The sequence below is a fragment of the Lemur catta genome, chromosome 15 (genome assembly GCF_020740605.2).
Source record: "Lemur catta isolate mLemCat1 chromosome 15, mLemCat1.pri, whole genome shotgun sequence".
NCBI lineage: Eukaryota > Metazoa > Chordata > Mammalia > Primates > Lemuridae > Lemur > Lemur catta.
The window spans coordinates 51,875,345-51,886,127 of record NC_059142.1 but is presented as its reverse complement, the minus strand read 5'-3'; the positions used below and the strand labels follow the sequence as shown (position 1 = coordinate 51,886,127).

The window sequence follows — 10,783 nt, the reverse complement described above, 5'->3', positions numbered from 1 at the left end:
GCCACGCAGCCTGAGTATCATCGATCAAACAAACAGGGTTTATGCAGCAGGAGAGCTGTTGAACTCTGCCTGGCAGCTAATTAATGAGCTCATTAGGAGACAGGGTGTGTGGGGAAAGGGGCAGGGCCGCTTGCCAATCTCTGATCTCCGAGCTCTGGGCTCCGAGGGTGTCCTGGGCCACGGACCATGTGCCCTTCCCGCAGCAGGAGGCTGAGCCCTGAGGCCTCCAAACTCCCAGACTCCATCATTTAGTTCTGACCCTCCCAGAGAGCAGCTGTGAGGGGCCCCCGCCAGCCTCCTGGACACACCCTTGGTTCTCTGATTGTGGAGGGAGGGCAGGAGGCAGGCATGTGCCCAGGCCTGGGTGTGGACATCACGAGCTCCGTGGCTAGGCCCCTGTCCTTGGTCTTGGGCTACTGGCAGTGTCCTCCCCTTCAGTGAGGCTCTGGGAGGAGGAGGCTTTGGGAACCCCAGGCGGGCTCTGCACCTCTCAGAATGAGGCATCTGCTCAGAAACTCTGGGCTACCTTCTCCCTAGCCATGGTACTTCAGGGCTCTGCTGGAGGTGGGTTTCTTGGGCGGCTTCAGGCCCCCAAGTAGACCTCCACCAGGCTCCCCACAGAGTGCATGCGGTAGAAGACTCCCAGAGGCAGGCCAGAGTTGACGATGGCGAACCACGTATGGTAGCCATAGAAATCCTTTTCCAGCCCATTCTGGAACTCCGGGTGTATGCCAAACGCAGGCACCATCCACAGCTGGAGGGGAGAGGAAGGTGTGGAGTGGGGCAGGGGCTCGCCTGCACCCCAAAGCACCCAGCCGGGGGAGGCAGGCTTTCAGGGCGAGCTGCTCTCCCCCCATATCTTCCTCACTCCACACCCCAGAAGGCCTCAGCCATCTCCTCGGCTTGCCTGGGGCCGGCCTGAACTCCAGGGGGATGGCAAGAATGCAGGCTGCCACAGGCTGCCACCACACGGTGCTGAGTGGCAGGAATTCCCAGTGTGCAACCTGCTCTGTCAAGCCGGGCTCCCCTGTGACCTAGTTAGGGCTTCACGCTTCTGCTCCCACCTTCCTGTCCAAACTCTGCCCATTCCTCAGGGCTCAGATCAAAGCTTCGCAAAGCCTTCCTTGGCCACGGGGGCCCACATTTCCTTCCCTGCGCTCCTGACGCATTTTACAGCCAAGTTGTTACTTATTCTCTGCCTGGACCAGAGGTTTCATACCTTGGGTCAAACAATCCTGACTTGTCCCAGCGCTGCCTTGGGTAGGTCTAACAACCTAAGGCTCAGTTTCCTCATCTGTCAAATGGGCTAGTTATGGTGCCTGTGGCATTGGGTTACTGTGGTGATTCAATGACGTGCAGAGAGAGGGCACAAAGAGGTGGACCTGGGACTTCAGCAGCCACCAGGAGCTGGGCAATCATCACCAATATCTTCCAGTAGGGATTCCTTAGAAAACCAGCTACTTTCTGATCTCTTTCTTTGACTGAATTCAAAGGATGATGAATTTAGTGCTAATTTTCTCATTTGTTCCCTGGTGTCTCCCCAACTAGACGGTAAGCTTCCAGAGGGTGGAACTCATATATATTCGTTTGTAAGGAGCACTGAGCTATGTGCTTGGCACATCTATTCATGCCAGGCACCTTGTAGGGAGCCGGGGGACACTTTCAAGCAACATCAAGCTAGTTAGAAAGAGGTATGTGTCCTTGATCCATCCCTTCCTGAGTGGGGATTTCTGGCTTTGCCTGGCCAGCTCCGCCCCTCATCTCCCAGCCCAGCTACTCACTGTGATATTGCAGAGGATGAGGAAGAATGAGATCTCCTTGAGCGCCCGTCGCTTCCGGTTGAGGTGGCTGTAGGAGTGGATGTAGGCCCACGAGGCCCTCCGTAGGCCCTGGCCCAGCTCCAGCAGGGAGCCCCTGCGGGGAGCCTCGGCCTCTTGCTTCCCGGATGAGCCCTGAGGAGCTGCCTCCCAGAGCGGGCGCCGGTGCAGGCCCTCGATGATGAAGAGGTTCTGGGCGATGTGCTGCATGATGAGCAGCAGCGAGTAGGCCAGGATTAGGCGGTTGAGCAGCTCGTGCGAGCTGGTGGCCACGATGGCCACGATGGAGAAGTAGCTGATGCCCATCTGGCCCAGCGCGGCCCCCATGAGCAGCACCACGTCCAGGCTGCGGGTGGGGTTCTTGACCGTGTCCAGCTCACGCTCCTCCAGCCCGTGGATGGCCGTGCCCGCCAGGCACGCCAGGCTCATGGCGGGTAGCACGGCCACATAGAAGGCGTAGTAGAGGTTGAAGTACTGGGGAGCAATGGCAGGGCCACTCGCCTTGATCTGGAAGAGCACGAAGATGCACACACCTGCCACCAGCGTCAGCAGGCCCAGCAGCGGCCCCAGGATGACTCCGTGCAGGTGGAAGGGCGGGGTGCTGGGGTGGGCACCCGTGTGGTGTGCCAGGCGGCGGCCCACGTTCTTCCACATGACGAACAGCACAGCGCAGCAGATGAGGCAGTACTCAGTGCTGAAGGAGTGCAGCATCAGGTAGCCCTTCTGGAAGACCTCACACACGGTAGAGTTGACGCAGAGACAGGTGTTGTTCCCCTGGCCTGGGAGGGGCAGGGCCGGAGGGGGCAGACTTTCAGGTGAGCCCTCCTCCGAGGACACTGGCTGCACAAATCACTCCCATTCCCCTCCTGGAACGTGCCAGAGGTGAAAGGGACCCAGCTGCTCATTTTACAGAGGTGGAAACTGAAGCCCAGATATAGAAATCAGAAATCACAGAATGGTTGTTCCTTCACAAAGGGATTTGAGACTCCAGGTGCCAAGCATTTAACACATGATGTCTCTGGTGCCAAATGTCACCTCTACAAATTACTTCCTGGACCCAAGGGAAAACCTATAGCTTTACAATGGCTGGGGCTGCTACACCCGAACCCAGCGACCAGCCTTAGTGGCACCCACCAGGGGTGATCAGACACCAGTGCCTCAGGACAGGTGCACCCGGGGAATGCTGGTGCCAAAATGTCTAATCTGAATCTCATCAAGACTCTGGTCCATGCTTCCAACTTCTAGGGAAAGCAGGGAAGAGGGGAACAAGATGAAAACCACCACTGGGAAGCAGCCTGACAAATCTCAATGTCATTGGGAAAAAACAGACTTAGACTTAACCACATCCATTCCATGTTATCACAAACTGTAAAAGACATTTTATGCTAATTGGAGAAAGTTGAATATAGATTGATATAGAGGATGAAGATGTTGGTAAGGAATTCTTTCAGCAATCATAATAGCATTGTAGTAATGTAGGGAAATACACTTTTTTTTTTTTTTTTTTTTGAGATAGGGTCTCTCTTGGTTTCCCAGGCTGGAGTGCAGTGGTGTCATCACAGCTCACTGCAACCTCCAACTCCTGGGCTCAAGTGATCTTTCTGCCTCAGCCTCCTGAGTAGCTGGGACTACAGGTGTGCGTCACCATGCCTGGCTAATTTTTCTATTTTTTTGTAGAGACAGGGTTGCTCTATGTTGCTCAGGCTGATCTTGAACGCCTGGCCTCAAATGATTCTCCCACCTCAGCCTCCCAAAGTGCTAGGGTTATGGGCCTCTGTCAGTGTGCCCAGAAGGAAACACACTTAGTTTCAAAGAGATGCATACTGAAATGCTTTGAGATAAAATGCCATGATTTCTATAATTTCAGTACCTCAGGAAAGAAATTAAAATATGGCAAAATGTTAATAATTATTACATCTAGGTGATGGGTGTGTCTTGTTCTTTTGCTCATCTGTGATGTTTGAATTTTTTTTTTTTTTTTGAGACAGATCTCGCTCTGTTGCCTGGGCTAGAGTGCAGTGGCATCATCATAGCTTACAACAACCTCAAATTCCTGGGCTCGAGTGATCCTCCTGCCTCGACCTTCCAAGTAGTTGGGACTACAGGCATGTGTCAGCATACCCGGCTAATTTTTCTATTTTTTGTAGAGACGGGGTCTCGCTCTTGCTCAGGCTGGTCTGGAACTCCTGAGTTCAAGCGTTCCCCCTGCCTTGGCCTTCCAAAGTGTTAGGATTACAGGCATGAGCCACCACGCCTGGCTCTGAATTTTTTTATAATGACAAAATCTTATGACAGCATGACTTTTCATAAAAAAAATATATGTATATGTATATGTAGACAAAATCCATGATGTCACTTGCCAAAACTTAATTCTCTCTTTGCACAGCTTTTCTGAGGAATGTAACAGGGCACACAGAATGCCCGCAGTCCAAGGCGTGCCTTGATCTATGCAGCGGGTGTGTGAGTGCTGAGTGTGCTGAGAGGGCTGCGGGGCAGGGCGCTGATGCCACCTGGGGTGTGTACGTACAGCTGTGGCTGAATCCCATGGAGAGCGACATTCCCATGTTGGGTATGGGACACAGCCCCTAAGGGGTGGACTGTAAGGTAGGAGCTGGGGTAAATGGGACAATCTTGGGAGTTTTTTTCTGCCCAGAAATCTTCTGTCTCTCCTGACATGCCTAGGTACCTAAAATTTGTATTAGGAAGACATTCCTTTCAGCCAGGAAGGCTTTTTAGTTTCTTGCAAGTAAAATGCAAATACCATGAGTGGGGTGCATACCTGAAAAACTTGTGGGTGGCAGCTGGGCCAGGGCGAGTGGCTGAGTGGTTGGCTTGCTGCTGGCTAGCTGGGTGCCTGGGGCGGGGTGCAGGGTGCTGGCACCCGATGGGGCAGGATGGGTACCACTGGCAAACTTCAGTTTCTGGCCCCTAGAGCTTGGTCCCAACTCTGTAGACTCACCGAGCCTCACCTGTGTGAGGGTGTGTAGTGCGCGTGTGTGTTTGGGGGAAAGGAGGTCCTGGTCTCTCTGTACCTGAGGACTTTTCCATGAGGTTGCCGAGCTCAGCCTCGATCTCTTGGTGCGTGGAGTCATCGTTGACAGCCAGAACCCACAGCAGCAGGTTTGTGGCCAGGGTTAGCATCAGGCCACACCTGCAGGAAGTGCCACACTCTGCTCACACAGCCTGGCTAGCTCCCGGGGGCCGCTGGGGCAACCACTCACTTCCAACGCCAGATCCATTCCAGCGTTAGGACATTGGGAGGGGCAGGTCTAGGGGCCAGCTGGGACACACCCCAGAGAAACCCACAGCCCCAGGGCCACCCTGTCCAGGGAAGCTGGGGTTGGGGTGCAAAGAGCCCCAGAAGGTTTGGGAGGGAGGGAAGTCTTACCTAGTGAAGTTGGTCTGGACCTGAACACAGTCCTTACAGTGTTTCCAGAGCACCCAGGTCTGAAAGAGAAGGGGCCTTGAGCCCAGGGGCTCTTGGGGGTTGTGGGACCTGGTGTGTCCTCAGGCGCTTGTGTGTGTTTACAACGGAACACAGGGAGGAAGACTGGGTCAGAATCCTGGCTCTTGCTGTGTGATACTGAGCCAGTGGCCAAACATCTCTGAGCCTTAGTTGCCTCAGCTCTGAAAAGGGGCCCAAATGCCCACCTTTTGGGGAAATGCCTACTTGTTGGGGAAATAAAGAAGATTGTATAAATGAAACACCCAACACAATGCCTGCTGCACAACAGAGACTCGAGAGAGTAGGACACTGTTGTGATTACGAGGAGGTTTGTGTGTCTGGGGAGTATCTACTTAGGTGTACATCTACGTGCGTATAGGCAGACGTATTTAGGTGTCCACAGGTGTCCACTGCGTGTTGATGCAGTATCTGTAGGTATCTATGGCTGTGGGCACAGGGAGGTGGCCCCCGTGTAGGGTGTGGTACCTGTTGTTCTTCGTCTGCATGGCCATTTCTAGGTACAAGCAGCAGGGTGTGTGTGCCTACAGCATGGGCAGGTAGGATGTGTCCCCAAGTGGCCAGGGGACGGGAGATACTTGTCACCTGGATGCTGATGAAGACCATTTCGATGACAGGGAAGACAAGCTCGAACTGTGACTTGCAGTTGATGTGCATGATGTCATAGCCCAGACGGAAGGCGTTGAGGCAGACGGTGCAGCAGCCGAAGAGCACCAGGGAGCCTGGCGGGGCGGGCGGGCGTTGGCACCTCCCCGGAGCCCACTTTCCCTCCCGCCCCTTTCTGTCCACCCAGCACCCTGACACTCACCCCGCACCCAGATGGGTCCCGCGTGAGGGTCCCGATAGAGCACGGCGTGTGGCTGGCGGGTGGTGCCCGCCGCGTAGTAGAGGAGCCACAGAAAGGAGAGGACCTTCAGCACAGCCAGCAGGATGGACACGTCACCCTGCGTGATGGCCACCTTGTTGATGATCATGCTGCAGATGAAGGCCCCACCCAGGAACACCACGTTGAGGGCCAGGAGCCCCGAGAAGAGCTGCCCGGCCTTCTGGGCCTGCCGGTCCCGCCGCAGAAGCAGCGAGAAATGCCACACCAGCCAGGACTTCTGCTGGGGCAGGGCGGCAGCCCCTGTCTCCTTGGTCCCCTTGTCCACTTGGCTTTCCTTGTCTGGGGCTGCTTCAGCCTCCTGTACTTCTGGAGAAGGCATGGGTGGAGCCTCGGCAGAAGCTGGAGATGGAGAAGAGTCCTGGGTTGGCTGCCAGGCTGACCTGGGTTCAAGTCCCCTGCTCCTAACTGCTGTGTGACCTAGGGTGAGCTATGCAGCCTCTCTGGTTGGACATTGGAAGTAATAGCAGCTGCCCCATCTGCCTTACAGGACCCAGGGAGGTTCAGACAGACCTCTTTGTGCTACAGATAAACACAAGGGATTATTTCTACTGGCTCGAGGACCGCATCATCCACCCCACCCCCAGCCGGACCACCCCACTTCCTGACTCTGTGGGTGATATGTCTGTCAAGGAAGCCGGGGCATCTGTGTAGTGTCTGGCTGGTTTCCAGGGCAAAGACTTTTCACCACCAAAAGGCAGCTTTTCCCTGTTGACCTCTGGGAGGAATTTCACCCCTGAAATCAGGGAGGGCAAGGAGTTGTCCTCTCTTATTCTGATTCTGACTAGTTGGGTAAAGACTGCCTAGAATGTTTCATCGGGAAGGATCCTGAGGCTGAGTCTGGGCTTGGTGGGAAAGAATGGTGTGACCTGAAACAATACTCTATTATGGGTACATAAGCTACTTTTGAAAGGTCTAGAAGATACCCGTCAGTTTCATAAGAGGAGTTTCCTCTGGAGAAGGGATAAGGGGCCTACAAATGGGAATGGTAGACTTTTCTTTAGCTTTAATATTCTAGTTTTTTAAAAAATGAGCACATTACTTATGTAATTCAAATTAATTTTAAAGCACATTAAAAGTTTTGGGAAAAAGTTCTAGGGTTGATTTGTAATGTCTGCCAAGAGCATGGGACAGACGGTGATCAGCATTGCTGCTGTGCCCTTGACTTTGACGGAACTGACTTCCATCTGTGCGCCCAGCACAACATGGGTGACACTATCCTTGCTCTCCTCTTTCCCTGAATGTCTCCTGCCACTTCCTCCCCTTCCCTGGGCTTTTACTCAGGTCAATCACTTTGTTACCACTTGCTTGGGCCAGATTTTGGGCCACCCAATGCCTGTAGCTCTGAGTCCAGCTTGCTCTCCCCTTCGGACCTCTTTGGACATGCGTCCTTGCTGGTGGGCTGAGCTGCAGCTGAGAGCAGGGTGCTGTCCTGGTGGGGAGGCTACTGCCAGGTCCCCTGCCACACCAGGCTCCTCCTTCGTCCTGCCATTGCTACTGTGCTCTGGGTTCAGGGTTCAAGGTGCTCACCGCCCTCCTTCTCCTGCTTTCCAGCAGCTACTATCTCAGTGGCGTCTCCATCCCCCACGCTCCTAGCAGGGAGCTGGGCATGCTCCTTGCCTCTGCCCTTGCCCCTTGCTCTCCCCAGCCCACACACTTGTTTATTCCAGCTCATGAACTGCTCTTAGATTTTTCTTGACCCCAATCACTACCCGGGTCCAGGCTCCCTCCTCTCTGTCTTCCCCCCTGAGAGCCTTGCGAAGGCAGCCAACTGTCCTCAGTATAAAGTCCAAACGGCCTAGCACAGCCCGCAGGGCCTTTCACAGTGAAACCAGGCCGGGGATGTTTAGTGTGGGCCTGGCGCACACACTGCCCAAGGCAGGGCAGCTGCTGCTGCTTCGGGTGTGGCCTTGACGTACCTCTCCAGCATTGTCCTCAGACCCCTCTCCCCTCTCCTTGGGCCGTGCCATCCTGCTGCGGTTCCCAGAATGCCCCTGTCTGTGCCCACACCTCGCCCTTTGCCTATAATGCACACCTCTCTTGTATGTTGGCTGACTCCAGCTTGTCCTTTGGGACTCAGCAGAGAGTCCACCTCCTCTGAGTGGCCTTCCCTGATCCCCCTATGCCAAGGCTGGCTGAGCTGCCACCTCCTGGTACTCCACCGCATCTCGTGCTGATGGCTGGCAGGTCACCCAGCATGCTCGGTTTCGATGAGCTGTGCTTTGCTCCGTCTCTGCCTTAAGACCCCGAGCTCCAGGACCTTCACCCTGGCCCTTAACGCACCAGAACACACTCAACACATCTGCTGTAAAATGCAGCCTCTCTGGGCCCCCGTTCTCCCAGCGCACCTACCTGCTCTGTGTTTGCACCTTGTCTTCCGGGGCAGATGGAGTACTACTGACACTTGGGCCTCTTTCCAAGATTTTGCAAATGATCTTCTCCCCTTTCCCAGTCCACCCTGTCTCTGTCCAAGTTCTGCCCCCTCCCTGTCCGTGCCCCTCGCCACGCTCCAGGCACCTGCCCTGCAGCATCCAGGCCCAGGCAGAGGGCTCCACGTGGCCCCTGCGGCCTTCCCTCTGCCTCTCCACCGGCCAGCCCCACTGGTGGCTCCCGCCCACCCTCAGTGCCCACCTGGGACGCCTTCCCTCTCTGCCCAAGCGTGCTGGTGGCTGCCTTGCTGGGGCCATTCCCCTCTGCCGAGAGTGGGTATGCACTGCCTGGTGTGCTGTGAGTGTGGCTGGCTTCCCTCAAGGCCGGGTGCTCCTCCAGGGGCGAGACTGGGTCCCGCTGAACTTGGAATCCCCAAACCTAGCACAGGTGTGACACTCACCCAGTGTTTGCCCACTGACTCTGGAAGCTTCTGGGAATTTCCAGCACCAGAGCCAGGGACAGAGACCTTCCCCATTAAACGCTTTCCATGCTGGCTCCTGGAGGAGACTTTCCAGATGATCTTGATCTTTCCCTCCCAGGCTCCCCCACACAGTTTGAGCGAGGCCGAGGCTTGTGGGGATGCCTCCCTGCTCTACTTCTCTGAACCACGATGGCTCCACCTCACCTTCGCTGGAACCTGCTATGCACCCCCCAGCCTTCCCGCAGGATAGCCTAACGCTGAAGAGCCCAGCTTCTACCACTCGCTCCCTCTGGGATCTGGGACAAGCTACTCAGACTTTCTGTGCCTCCTGTCATCCTCTGTACAACGAATAGACAACGATGGAATACTACTCGGTGCATAGCAGATGCTCAACAATGATTTCTTGAACAAATGATGAAGGAATTAATGCATAATAACTACCTCATAGGGGTTTTGGCAAAATCAAATGATTTAATGCATGATTTAGTACATGCAAGCACATGCAGAGCGCTGCCTGGGACACAGAAAGTTCTCAGTTTTAGCTATTTGTGCATTTCCTTCCAGTTATTCCCAGGTCCTGGAGAGGTGGGAAGGGTTGGGATCATTGGTGAATTTCAGGGGCTGTTTTTGTAGACCCAGAGAGGACATTGGGGGACAAGATTCCGGGTCCTCGCCCTGACAGTGGCCCCTACCGTTACCCCTGCCTCCACCCCGTCCTGGGGGCCAGCCCTCCAATGGCCCCCGAGGGAGTTGTCGAAGGAGTGAATTTGGTCCATGGCTGGGCAGGGCGCAGGAGTGGGCACGTAGGGGTCGCGAGAAGGGGCCCAGGGTGAGGGTGTCTGGAACTGACAAGGAGGAGTCCACCGCCCCCTGGCACGCCCCTCGGTGCGACGCCAGTCCAAGGGAGGGCCGGGACACCAAACTGGTTTGTGGTCGCAGTTAGAGGCGGGTAACGAAAGCCACTGAGCCGGAGCCGTCGGGCTTACGTAGGGCCGGCTCCCCACGAGGCTGCAGAGCCCGGGCGGGGCAGCTTCGGGATTTCCTCCGAGCCACCCTCCGGGACTGCAGGGCCGGGCCAGCCGCAAGTACGTGCCCCAGACGAGGCGTTCAGGCAGCCCTAACCAACCTTACACCCTTTAAAAATCAGCCATCCGGTTTCTCGCTTCGTCCTGGCCTCGGAGCCCCCTCTCGGCTGTGCGGACTCAGCCCGGGCGTGGTGCGCCCTGCTTCCCCCGTGTGCCCCACGTTCGCGGAAAGGAGGTGGGGCACAGAGCCGGGCTTAGGGTGGAGGGCAGAGAGAGGCCAGCCTGGGTCGAAAGGAGTTGACCTCTCTCCAGTCACCCGTCCTCCCGCCCCTGGTTCCTGAACCCCGCTTTTGGGGGGCGGAGTATGTGTGAGCGTCGGGGATGGGCTAGCCGGGAATGTTCGCCCGCGGTCCGCGGGCCTAGCTGGGGCGCCGGGAGCCTTACCTGAGGCCTGGGCAGGCATCGCGGCCGGCTGACTACGGACCCCTGGCGCAGCACCGATCGTCCGTCTAGGTGAGGCTCCCCCGCCCCGACCGATGCCCCCGACGCCCGCCCCCAGCGGAACTGCGCAGCCGCCGCTCGGACTCCGTGGCCCATCGATTTTTCTGTTGACTTTGGATATCTCATTAATCCCTCGTTAATTACCCCGCCAGGGGCCCGGGCCCAGACGGTGCACCCAATAGCGAGGCTGCTGGACGGCTGGGCGGTGCGGGAGGCGGTGCGCGCCGCCACAGGGTCTGGGGC

The 10,783-nt window shown here is 56.3% G+C and overlaps 1 protein-coding gene across 1 annotated transcript; it reads right to left on the bottom strand.

The window, feature by feature from the left end:
- Positions 1 to 253: 253 nt before the first annotated feature.
- OTOP3 (otopetrin 3) lies at positions 254 to 10,719 on the bottom strand. The gene is made up of 7 exons (XM_045569868.1): positions 10,484 to 10,719; positions 6,089 to 6,505; positions 5,866 to 6,002; positions 5,206 to 5,264; positions 4,850 to 4,968; positions 1,782 to 2,596; positions 254 to 754 (listed from the first exon to the last, which is right to left on the bottom strand). Exons 1-7 carry the CDS (start codon positions 10,500 to 10,502, stop codon positions 584 to 586), a joined length of 1,737 nt encoding a protein of 578 aa, XP_045425824.1. The 5' UTR covers positions 10,503 to 10,719; the 3' UTR covers positions 254 to 583.
- Positions 10,720 to 10,783: the final 64 nt, after the last annotated feature.